Here is a 13,225-nt window from a genome sequence, read left to right as displayed (position 1 = left end):
AGCTTATTTTCCTGTCCGCACTAAATAGTGATGACTAACTAATCAAAATCTCTGCTTTTTGTGTGTAGAAAAATGCTGATTTAGGGTTGATTTACGGTCAATCAGAAGTGGTTCTTACAACCAAATGTGTTTATATGGAAATCAAACGTGTATATAGTCATTCTGAGTGGCCACTAGAAAGCGGAGTGAAAAGCCGACTGTCACGGAGAGGGGAAGGGGACGGGGGAGACTCAATATTGTGTAAATATGGGGATAACGGTGCATATTTTCACAGTCTCTCCTGGAAGGCAGTCACAGTGTTGTACTCGCTTGTTCATATAAAAAGCGACAGAAATAGTTGTGTCAAAAATGAAAAAGGAGAGTTCTGTTCTCACCTCCGCACAGCTGGCCAATCATCGTGTGAAGTGAGTGTGAATGTCAGATCGTCTGTGTTGAAAAGTTACAGAAATAGCCCCACACAGCCTCCCCCTAATCCGCCGTCGGAAAGGTGTGGGTTTCCGAAGCTATTCGACCATCCGACAAGCTGTTCTGGAGGAGTATACTTGCTCCTTTAGTGTGGACAGAAGGCCAAAATAGATTTAAAAAAAAGTCAGCGATTTAATTGTCAGTATGCCTGAAATTAACTCGTTTAACAGCCGCAGTTGAAAGTGGGGTGAAAAGCCGGCCGTCATAGCGACGGGCAGGATGCAATAATCATTTCAAAAAAGGAATAACAGCTCACACTTTTGGACAGTCTCTCCTCGAGAGTAGTCATAATGACAGAAATAATTGGGTCAAGAATGAAAAAAGAGAGCTTGAGAGAGAAGTTCAAACCATGCTTACTGCTCTTCCTCACTTCCACACATCTGTCCAATCATGAATGTTGGGATTGGCGGTTACTGAGAAAACTCTCAGAAAACAAGAATCCTAACGTTCTTCGGTGTTGGGGAAACATTCAGACGACATTCAACCATCGGACAAGCACTTTGGTTGAAGCATACTGACACCTTTAGTGTGGATGTAGTCTTTAAGCTACAGACCAAGCGCCAGAATTTATTATTAGGTTGTTTTCTTTTGGGTTCACACATTTCAACATTTGCTCAGAGAGTAAGTTGAAAAATCCTCCTCCTTACCTGAAGCGCACCAATCAAGCAGCGCTTGCAGTTAAACAGCTTCCTGCTTCCTATTTCAGTCTGTCACTCTGATCTTCGGGGCATCAAAGACACAGTGCAGCTTCATTCATTCCTTATGGCTGAAACTGTAATACCTTCCCATAGGCTATAGTTACAGTGTACTGTTGACAGAGTGCCATACTGGCCGTGACCCATCACACCAACACCTGGGGGCTCTGTGTGTGTGTGTGTGTGTGTGTGTGTGTGTGTGTGACAGACTTGGAGGCCTGTTGTTTCTCTGTTTTCTAGCGACGGCTCAGAGTTTGTATGAAATGGAAAATGTCTGTTGTTTGTCACCAGACTTATATATAAACCCCCCCGCCCCCCTCCCCTACACACACACACACACACATAGTTTGGAACACATTCCTACGTCACAGGCTGTACAGGTCCACACTGATGTCTGGCAGGATACAGGTACAATAACCCTGTGTTTGGTGCGTACACCTGTTTGTGTGCGTGCGTGTGCGAGGGCTCGTGTTAACTGATTTCTGCCTCTTCAGTCGAGTGCTGCCCATTAGGGAACGTTCCACACCGAATGTACAACTCAGCCAACTGTTTGATTCCCCTCTGTTCTCCCTTTGGAAGAACAGTTTAGTCTTTATTGAGACAGATGGCACGTTGATGACCAACGCAAAACAAATGCTGACAACTACTAGCACAGATGTATATGCTTGTGTGCGCTAGATTTATAATGCCAGCTACACTTGCTGGATTTGAACTGTAAATTGTTTGCTGGCTTTTCAGATCACTTTGTCTTGCTATGTGCTCAGCTGTCCGTGAAGCACTGTTCTAACAAACCGTCTCAGCGGCGTCTCCCTGTTTACTCCTCCTCCTCCTCCCTTCTCTCCCTGGAGAGTTTGCACTAAAGTCTAGGCAGACCATGGTGTAGACGAGATAATGCGAGACACTCATAATTCAGAGGTAATGGCATTTTTCACTGCTTCATACACGCCCACGCTAAACCTGTAGGTAGAGCGTTTCATTTGCAGTTCGCAGTGACAGCTCTCTCTGGATTCACTTCTCTCATCTTCTAAAAATGTTCCCTTGGAGTATTTGTTCTTTATTTTGTCATCGAAATCTGGAGAATATTACCTCTTAAAAACATCAGATACAACCAAGTGCTTATTCTCGCATTTGTGAAAACACTATTTGTCTTTCAGCAGATTTCGCCTTTTCTGGTTTGTGTTTACATGACAGCTATCGAGCAGCTTACTGCTTTCCTTGCAAACCTCAAAGCAGCGTCTCTTTACTTGACATCCCACTTACGGGAATAAAAAAACACTTTCCACTTGGCACAAAGCAGGTGGGCTCCCACTCAGCTTTTAGGCCTGTGAACAAATGTGATGAGCACAGTAACCTCTCCCAGAGCGTTTGTTCTACGCGACGAGCACTGCGAGATTGCTCAAATAAATTAAGCTCACATAAGTGGCTTCCCCCAGACTCTGTGGATGTCCCAGTTTTAAGCCTGGAGAGACGCAGCGAGAACGACGCTGTTTACATTCATAGAATAGTCGAGTCACGGTGAATAATTAGAGAAAAGGATCGCTTATTTACACGGTTTCACCCCAGGTTTGCATGCCTTGATATTGGCTCATTTATTCAGAGAAGTACATGCTGCAGTGACACTCAACCTTGCACCTAGATATACTGTAAAGAGTATTAGGGCCACCGTTACAAAAAGAAACTTGAGAAAACGGTGTAATTTTATGAGAGAAATCATAATATGTCAAGATAAAGTTGTAATTTTACAAGAAAAAGGCTCAATATTAAGGAATGAACATACTGAGTTAGTTAGGTTAACATCAGATCATAATTAGAGGGCATGTTAACATCATCAGTGTAATATTCAGGACAGTGAAACCAGGTTTTGGCCTGTTAAATAAAAGTAGTCAGTGTTTTTGGCATACTCTGGCTGTTTTTTGTTGTCATGGCAACTTGGCCCGGCCCATCCCAGGCAGGCTCAGCAGATGCCCAAGGTGAGCAACAGTGCTTAGTTTTCACCCAGATCTCCGTTCCCGTCCTGTCCCCACCGTGTCGTCTTACAGGGCATCGCTGCCAAAGGCTGCCAGCGGGGCTGAAGTGCTGAAGTGGCTGTGACTGTGATAAGGAGAAACCGAATCACACAACACAAGAAGTAGACCAGCAGAAAATATAGCCACTTTTGACCCTTTATTCCCTGGTGTGATATTTACCTACACATCTTCTGTCTTGTAGCAGTGTTGTCGGTGATGTGTATTCATGAAGTGGTGACATATTGCTCATTTGCAATTTGGAATGGTAAAAACTTGGCCAGATGTCTCGTGTATGATTGATGAAGGCTCATGCCAAAAAAGGGAAATAAAAATAGGTCACAGATGGAATTGGCCCCAGTGATGGTAAGAATTTGTTATTTGTTAATTTGTTTACTATGAAGTTCGAGGTTCTGAGATGATTTGATTCCCTTCTCTGAAGTATATCCACGGCCCAAATTACATATGATCAGGCATGCATGTCTGTAGTGATCTTGAAAAGGCATTAAGCAATTTATGACTAAAATTTAAAATCAATAGAAAATTAATTGGCAAATATTTTGATAATTGATTAATATTTATACTAATTTCTAAGCAAAAAGGCCAAAATTTGCTGGTTTCAGCTTCTCATATGTGATGATTTCATGCTGTTTCGTCATACTTGATAGTAAACTGAATATCTTTGAGTTTTGGACTGAACAAAACAAAACATCTGAAGACGTCACCTTTGAAATGGTCATTTTTCACTATTTTCTGACATTTTATAGGACAAATGATCATTAGTTGCAGCCATAATTTTCGCAATGCAAACATGTTTTTGTGCAGAGATCAGTCTAGTGAAGAGGTGACATATCATTGTGCACTATGCTGTAGTTGTATACTGTTTTGGGGCTTTAGCTTATATATATCTTGTGTCACTTGCTCATTTCATGGTAGAGCAGATGGAAATGCATGGAGGTTTGGTGGTTGGGTCTTTAAAGTGAATACTAAATATTGCCCTTGAAGTAGAGATGCATTTATCTAACTTATACCCTCCTGACACCAGTTCCAGTATCTCAACTCAGGGTACCTGCTGATATGAGTACTGCTCCAACACCAGTGCTCCCAATTTTATATAAACCTCACTGCAGGATACTCAACTGAATAATTTTAATGCAAGGTAAGGTGAGGCACTATAACATTGTGGCACTGTAATCTTTTAGCTGGAAGTTGGAAGTCCATGACTTTAGTAAATGTAACATTATATATATGTAAAGTTATGTCATGGTTGATACCCAGTCTGCTTCAGGGTCAGTACTGGGGGTGATACTGATCTGGAATATCAGACTGGTGCATCTTATACTTTAAAGTAAGTAATTGTTGACGTTGTGCTGTGTTCCAGCTTCCTCTGATACTAGTATGATGTTCTATGTGAAAGGTGCACCAGAATGGCCCATTATCTTGTAATTAGAAGCTGGGATATCAGGGAGCACTTCCAAGTTTCAATGTCTCTGTGTTCTACTATGTTCAAAACGTGAATATGAATTTAGATGTTCTCGCCAGCGTTTACGTCACTTCATTGTCAGCAGGTAACCCTAACTCCCCTTTGGAGATCTGCTATTATCATTTCTGTTCTGTGAGGTAGTAAAAACCTTATTTATTGCACCAATTTGAAGGTTTCTCAAGAAACCTCTCCACTGGCTGTTGAAATCCCACATGCTGTACTGTTATTATGCCGTCTTCATTACCAACAGTAGCGGTGAGGATGTTAGGATATGTAGGATAGGCCAAGTGTTAAGAACAGCAGATAACAAGGGAATATTACATTTGGAAGGATATCAGCGTGTATACTTTACAGATATACAAGCGATTTTGTAGCAATTGAATCCCAGTGTGTCCTTGATGCATTTTTGGGTAGAGTCACATCCATATTTACAGCTGTCTGCATGGAATAGAGCACCTTAACTGCATGTTAGTGCTAAGTGCGAAAACAGGGCCAAGGAGAGCCTTTAGGCTGTCCTGTCCCATGACAACACTATCATCCTGACAGTGTCGCTGTGTCTAATAGAAATCCTCTCAGAGTTTCAGGGGGGAGATGGAGAGAATTCTTATCTTTTGTCGCTGGGTTTACTGCAGCCTCGGCTGCAGATATAGCAGCTCATCAGGGTGCCTGTCAGCGTCTGGTGCTGAGAGTGTCATTATGATAAGAATTATCTGCTTCAGGGGAACAGCTGCCAAGGTTGTGATAACTTACAGTTCCATTACAGGTGGAATAAGGATCACTTTTTATTCGTCACTTTTAGCAGAGCCTTTCCAAAATGAACCTAACTTTTTTTTAATGGGGTATAGGTAAAAATGTGGTACAATTACATTTTGTGGTACAATTACATGTTTGGCATTGAAATCTTTAGTGAGGGTCAGTGGCAGTATGTGGTGTGGGTATGTGTGCATATTTCTGCTGATCTGTGTACTCTAATTAAACAGTTATGTGTGTGTGTTTTATCCAGTGTTCTGGTATTTTCTGTCTAAGAAATGAAGTCAGGTTCTGCAGTTCATTCCACTATCTTGACAGTCAGCACAGATCTCGTTATTTTGAGCTCGAACACCTCTGCAAGAACTTGTTAAGATATTTGCTATGAGATTCTGCTCTGATTAATCACACGGGGAAAGGTGGAAGAAGCGACTAACAGTGTCACCTCCTGAGTGTCATGAGCTGACTTCTCTTTCTGAGGGTGCAAGTTTCCTTCTGATTTTGTACCTGGGCTTTTCCTCTGATTTAAAGAATAGTTTGACATTTTGGTTAATATGCTTATTCACTTTCTTGCGGAGCATAAGATGAGAAGATCAAACACTGTCATGTTTGTTAAATATAAGGCTACTGCCAGGAAACAGTTAGCTTAGCTCAGCACAAAGACACGTGGAAGCAGCTAGCCTGACCGGTCCAAAGGTAAAAATATTAGTCTACCAGCCTCTAAAGATCCCTAATTAACTTGCTGGTTAAAGATTGAATTTCTTTAACCAGCAAGAAAAGTATTGCCAAGTTGTGGTTTTACCAGGAGTTATGTGCTGGACTGTTTCTTGTCTGGACGCAGTGACTCCATGGAGTCTTGTGATGTTGCCAAACAACCAGGAACTGTCCCTAGCTAAAAAAAATACATAAATCCCTGTAAAACAACAACTATTTGCTCTTAATTTTGTGGATTAAACAAACCACGTATAATCTAATAATTAGGGAAGTGCTGTTAGGGAGGTTATCTTTGGACAGAGCCAGGCTAGCATTTTGCCCATTCCAGTCTTTATGCTACACTAAACTTCATGATTTCGTGAAGATGTGAATCTTTTGGCTGCTACATAAAGGCATTATATTTGCCTTACTTCTTTAGCACCATGGACTGCTGTTTCTGGAGGTCCCCCCCCACCCCCCCAACTCCAGTAATGCAGTTTGAAAGAACTCCCTTCTTCTTCAGCCGTAAAAGGAAAGGGGAGTTGGTCATAGGGGGCGCATGGACTGTTTCTTGTTCGTTGACCTCTGAGGATTACTGGAATAGGATTATGAAGTAGAGGGTCCCTGAGTGGGGCTCTCCACCGTCACCAAGGATCAGCAGACAGCTGACTGGCTGACCGCCTGGTTGTAGCTGATTAAAAAAGCTCCTCGCAAAACAGCACAGGAAGTGAAATGTCAGAGGGTATTTGTCCCTCATACTTTTACAATATGGCCCCTCCTCTCCACAGCCTTAGGCTAAATTCACACAAAATCAGGCATTGCAGTGAAAACGCCAGTCCTTCCATTCATTTGAATTGGGCTGGTGCGTTTAGCCTGCAGGGGTGGGGGCCACAGGGGTGCCGCAGTACCCTAAGAGTGAACAGTGGTAGCGAGAATGTTGGTGAATGAGAGAAATAAAACGTTTTTTTCTGATTGTTTCATGGCGGTTGCAAATAAATACGTCCCCGCCCCCACACACCTCCTCGCAAACTCTACAGCCTTATCCTCCTGGTAGGGGAGGGGTTCTTGCCGAAGATTGACAGACAGTTTGAAGGGTCCCACCCGACCCAGATGGCAACCTTGAAAATATTTCCGACAGCTCCACCGGCTCCTCCATCCTCACCCCCCAGCTCTGCTCAGCTCCCCATTTTTCTTTCCCTTTCTTCTCAAGATTTGAAGAAAATAAGTCGGGGGGCCTCCCCTCGGGGCAGCCCCAGCCTCAGGTCCATTTGCCAGCTATTAGAGATCATAAATCTCTATGCTGAATGGAGCTGCTGCCATCAGTAGTGCAGGGTTTTGATGGTGTTGTGGTGGTGGTGGGGGGGGTTGACCTCGGGGCAGGCCTGGAGCAGAAGAAGGGACTGAATGGGAGAGAAAGACAGCCAGGGAACGGCTCGTTAAACAAATGTTCCTCCCCTCTTTTTGTCCCCTTCTTATTCTGCGAAGAGCCGCCTGAATGCGTGCAGCAGTGAAGGGATGTTTGATAGAAGGTTTGGCCCAAGAGGGGTTCTCACCTCGGTGTAAATGGGAGGTTTGGGGAGAAAAGGTCACCAATCTCTGTCTTTGTCTCTGTGCCGACCTGAGTGTGCCCTATGCCTGAGTGACACGGATACACCATCACAGCTTTGTGTGTGTGTGTGTGTGTCTGACAATGATTTTGACTTCTGTATGTATTTTTGCAATTGTGTCTCAGTGTGAGTGACATTTATAGCTGCAGTCGTAAAGCTTTCCCTTCCTGGTGTTTTGTGGTTCTTCATCCTATGTGTGTCCTGTTGTGTGTGTGTGTGTCCTGATGTGTGTGTGTGTGTGTTTGCGTGTGTGTTCGATCGTGTCCTCATACATGCTTCTCTCCAGTGTGAATGCTTTCACAAGCGGCGACAGGGGGTAAAGTGTTTATTTGAACACATGCTAGAGAGCCTGCTGAGGGCTGTTTGGTTGTCTGCTGCAATCCCCTCTGCTTCTGGAGACACCCTAGGGGCAGTACAGCGCTCCCTCTCATTTAGTCTGTCTCTCTCCCCTCTCTTTTCAACTATAGTCTGTCTGTCTGTCTCGCTCCATCTTGCCTTATGTCACACAAAATCAAACCATGTCCACACTAATGGTAATAATTTTGAAAACACTTTTGTTTTTTTCCTGCATCCATCCGCTGTTACAGTAGATGTGATCTCTCAAACGCTCTGAAATTGAGCTTATTGAAAATGCTTGCTAAGATGCCTCATGTGCTGTTTAAGGGCAAAAGAAGCTGACATACAGTATATTCAGACTTTAACAAACATACAGTAGCAGGCAAACAGAATTGCGAAAGAAACCAGCTGTCCTGAAATACAAAATATATGAGACCGTGGATGTATTACATGCTGGATAACATGGCGTAAAATGCATGACATGCAAATGAGGATTTTACTGGGGAAAGAGGGATCCAAGTACTTGTAAGTGTGAAAGTACATTTATGTCATATGTGTGTGAATGTATCCACATTTAGACAGACACCAACTTACAGACATAATCAAGAGACTGTAAGCAGAACTCTGTAGTGGAAGGGAAATTTTGATTATGATGGTCATTTTTCACTCTATACTGACATTTCATAGACAAAGCGATTGCTCAATTAATTGAGAAAATAATTAGCAGATTAATTGATAATGAAAATAATCTTTAGTTGTAGCTTGAGGAACTGCAGTTTTAGTGACATACACATCACATCTAATTGTGCTGAACCACAGAATTATATCACACCTTTAAAACCTGTAGACAGACAGTGTTTTGTAGAATGTCACTTTATTAAAAGTGTTATGTTTAGTGTGGATATTCCACATGGCAGATTTTATGGACCGTCTGGGCCCAGTTGCTCAGAAGTAATCTGATCGGATTTTGGCTATCGGACTGGATCAAAACTTGAAAATGGGTCGTTCAAAAGAAAAAAAAGGATTCTGAAATCTGATTAGATCACGTAATCCAGTCTTGTTTTGATCTGGATCAAACCTTCAGTATGTGTTGAAAACCTTTCAGTAGGATTGGGCTACCTTTGATCTAAAAAATCAGGATTATCTTGATCCCAGCACAAAGGTGGATTCAGGGTGGATTACAGGAACAAAATGCAATAAAACTATAAAACTGGTCAAATAATACAACATTTGTATCATGTAGTATATATAAATGTATTTATATTTTCACCTGATTTGTTTAACTGTTACAGTGCTTTACACTCCTTTCAGTCTGGTCTGGGTCTTCAACAGGCTCAGATTCATTATAAATGTCATCACAGAGATGGACATTGCACATGGTAATGGTGTTGTGCAGGACAATACAGGCAAGTATTATGTTGCGCACTCCCTGTGATTCCACTTGTGTGTAGTTAAGGCAGGCAAAGCACCTCTTCAGAACTCCATTTAAATGCTCAATTGCACATCTTGTTTTGCAATGAGCGGTGTTGAAGCGTGCCTGCTCAGGTATGTTTGCTGCAAGAAAAGGGGTCATCAGCCATTGTAGGAGTGGATAGGCACTGTCTTCTAATGTTATGCCATCTGGTCGGTTGGTTTGGAGCTGTCTGTATAGAGAGTATAGATCCTGGACAGACCCAGGCCACTTCACAATGCAGTTTGTGATGATGAGGGTCAGTGTTGCCCACAAGTTGGATCTTTTGGTTGATGTACTCCCACTCCCTCTCATGAGGCGCTTGTGTATGCACATGAGTGCAGTCGATAACCCCAATAGTATTGGGCATGTTCCCAAAAGAAAAAACTTGCGATTGGTCTGGGCGATCTGGTCATCCTTTGGAAATTAAACAGATTGATTGCAGGCTGGCCACTGCTGTTGACACAGCTTTCACCACATCACAGAGCAGAGCAACAAGGCCCTGTTCTTCCACAGACAGACCATGACTCATTCAGGTTCTGCGTTGAAGTTTTGACCTGACAGTGTCTGCAGTGTACATAACAGTATTCCCAAAGCGAAACTGAGCATACAGTTCCTCAGTTGCTCCAGTGGTTTTGTGCGCTCAACATACACCCTTTGATGGTATCTTCTCCTACCAAAAATTGTGGTGGCGATGGACAATATCTGCCATGTCAGTGCCTCTCTGTAAGTCCTCAGGGAAAGGCTGAATTAGATGACTGTGTAATTGGTCTTTTCAAACACACACCCATTCAACATCAATTAGCTGATGTGCTTCGGCTTGTGTTCAATTAAATCAATCCTGCCTAAGGCTTTCAAACTCTATGTTCACTACACCAAAGAGGTGGGACCACCTACTTTTGACTGTTGCAGAAATCTACGCACAGCTGGAGGGTGTTAGGTGCCATTATGCCTCAGTAGTAGGAAGCTTTAATTCTACTAAGGGTGGAGAAGTGACTCACAAAAAGTTAAAAAGACATTTGGGTTGAAATCACCCAGAATGTGAATGTCATGGGGTCTGGCCAGAAGAGGACCATGAAGCAAAATGAGATTTAGATGGAAGAGTCTGAAGGCCAGGGCAACAAAGGACCATGCTGAAGCAAAAAACACCCGACAGGAAACAAGTCATTTAGGAGAGGTGATTACACAGATTTGGTTATTGACATTATTAGAGGTGAAAACTTAAAATTCAAGGTGTTGTAGGGAACAGTGAGGCCACATTTGTAGAGGAAAGCAAGTCAATTTCTCCTAAGGCTGCGTTCAGGCCAAATCAGGTGTTGTGCTGCACCGCCGCAGGGTTGAGAGAGGTGTGGGCGTGTTTGTGCTCTAGAAGGTAACCGCTGTGAAACAATCAGAAAATAACGTTTTATTGATCTGATTCACTGGCTTTCTCGCTACCACCGCTCCCTCTCCTCATTCACTCCCTTGCTCGCTCAACCACAGCTGCTCTCTTTTTCTCTCTCTCTCTCTGTCTCTCTCACCCGCTGGTGCTCTCAGCTCTCTCTTTTTCTCTTAAAATGAGTTGGGAAGCCAACAGCAAAGTCTGACTTTACTTTTAACGTTATCAAACAAAGAGAAATGTCCCTCTTTCTTACTAGTAATGTCTTTGTCCTCCCTCATGGCAGAGTGTACAGCTCTGATCGGTCTCATCACCAGCTGTGATTGGCCACCGCGGCGTGATGTGGGGTGGCGGTTCTCAAAAGTTGACTCTGGATAACTTTTGGGCCGCAGGCTGCTGTGGCACTGCTGCGGCCAAAGCGCCCGCAGCCTAAACGCACTACCTCCATTCAAATGAATGGGAGGACTGGCGTTTTCGCCGCACCGCCTGATTTGGTCTGAATACATTCTAATGTTGAGGAAACATTTATTCTGGATCTCAGCACTGTTACTGAGGAGGAAGGTGGAAAAGAGGCCGGAAGTGTTCTTTGCAAAGTGACGTCATGCTGGTTATTCTACCCGTTGTTCTTACATAGCTAGTAGACTACATTGTGATATGTAGTCCCATTCAGAGCCCTGGTAATCCGAATTTGGTAATCTTGAAGTTTGTATCTGGATCCAGGTGATCCAATCCAACGTTGCTTTGAAAAACCAGCACAAAAGTAAAACGAATAACCAGATCCTGGATAGCAAAACATGGGATTTCCAAATCTGGATCATTCTGATCCAGATTAAACTTTTTGAACAACCTTGGTGGCCTTGGTGGAACGTAATTGTAGAACTTTTCTTCATTTTGTCAGAATTCCTGGTAGTGAGAGATAGACATTATTGCCAATATCTATAATACGGTTCCAGTAATAGCACTGTAAGAGCTTTGGTCACCCTTTTGTATCATAGCTGAGCATCGTCAGACCTGCTTGGACAATTTGTGTTGACCCACTCACACTGAGGGCAAAGATGTTTTTATTCCAGGTCACTGCGACAGTCATCTGTGGCTTCAGTCACAGCACTCAGAGGCTGGATGATGAACAATCCTTGTTTGTTTGATAGTGTAGCGTCTTTCCAAGAAAAGCCCTGATGATATTATGATGGCATCTCATCTCTCAGAGACCTGAGTACTTCTACTTATGCTACGATTGCATTAAACCTGCAGGGAAAGATGATTTTAAACTTAAAGTAGGAGGAGGAAACAGGCTCTGTGCAATTAAGTGTGTGTTTGTGGAGTGAGCTGCTGTGATATGGTAGGAATTAGTAGAGAAGGGACACAGACAGATCAAGCTGCTGGTTGATCAAGCGTATTGATACTGTGTCGCTTAGAAACATTTAATTTAGATTAAGATGCTCCAAGGTGCTATCGGTCCTTTTTATTCACTGTTAATTACTCAAACAAAATGAAGTGGACCACAGAATTATTCACAACAATGAGTGGGCTGGTTGCAGGGAAGGGTTGCACTTTCTGCACCTTCTAATATTACATCAGGTTTGCACAAATCTGAGCACAAGCTGCATACCATATCAGCACTACACACACCATCGAAACCAAGTGTCCAAATAAAGACTCATACAGTAGGTCATAAATAGTCAAATAACTGTTTGAGATCACCTAAAGCTCTGAGAGAATTCATCATTATCTCAGTTAGATTACCTGCCATGCACAGATGGACTGAAATGATGACTCTGTGATCTATTTTTCTGATGTTTAGCTGATCCAGTTTTTCATTTATATGATCTAAAGTGGATTTTTTGCACCAATGCTATTGCACCTTGAAGGATTATCCTTCTTTAAAGCATCTTGTTCTGTCAGGATTTCCTCCTTCAGTCTTAAGAACATGAAGAATGATTAAATATCAGGGAAATTTAACAATGGTTACAAAAGATTAAACCACTCCTTTGACTTGGATATTGAATCAGGGTTTGCAGATACTTGTGAATACTTGTGAGGCCGTTTAAGTCTTGATATACTGTATATGTCTGTGTGTGTCCTTGTGCGTCTGCATGCTCATGTGCAGCACAGTGAAGGGATCAGATGTCCGGGGATTTAAAGTAATACCTTAGTGTCTGACACCTATCCACATATCAAGCCTCATCCATGTGTGTGCGAGTGTGTGTGTGTGTTGTGTGTGTGTGTGTTGTGTGTGTGTACATGCCCACTGAAGACATCTTCACACTGACCAACGTTGCTTGGTTACAGGCCAGTTGGCAAGGAAACGGTGACGGCCCATTCTAATTTGTGATGGCCTCAGACGAGTGTGTGTGTGGCAGTGCATGTG

The 13,225-nt window shown here is 42.9% G+C and overlaps 1 protein-coding gene across 2 annotated transcripts in view; it reads left to right on the top strand.

Moving 5' to 3' along the window:
• The window catches only part of rhbdl3 (rhomboid, veinlet-like 3 (Drosophila)), a 60,517-nt gene that overhangs the window by 8,455 nt on the left and 38,837 nt on the right, over positions 1–13,225 (top strand). Inside the window, exon 1 of one of the 2 annotated variants that reach the window (XM_042429368.1) lies at positions 10,382–10,656. The exons of the other annotated variant lie outside the window; for it this stretch is intronic. Coding sequence (XP_042285302.1) covers positions 10,564–10,656 — 93 coding nt within the window. The 5' untranslated portion in view covers positions 10,382–10,563. Of the gene's footprint in view, positions 1–10,381; positions 10,657–13,225 lie in introns of those variants that run through there. 2 annotated transcript variants of the gene reach the window in all.

This window comes from Thunnus maccoyii, chromosome 2, assembly GCF_910596095.1.
Source record: "Thunnus maccoyii chromosome 2, fThuMac1.1, whole genome shotgun sequence".
NCBI classification, from domain to species: domain Eukaryota; kingdom Metazoa; phylum Chordata; class Actinopteri; order Scombriformes; family Scombridae; genus Thunnus; species Thunnus maccoyii.
Note: the sequence above shows the minus strand (reverse complement) of the source record. Positions and strands in the feature narration are given on the sequence as shown.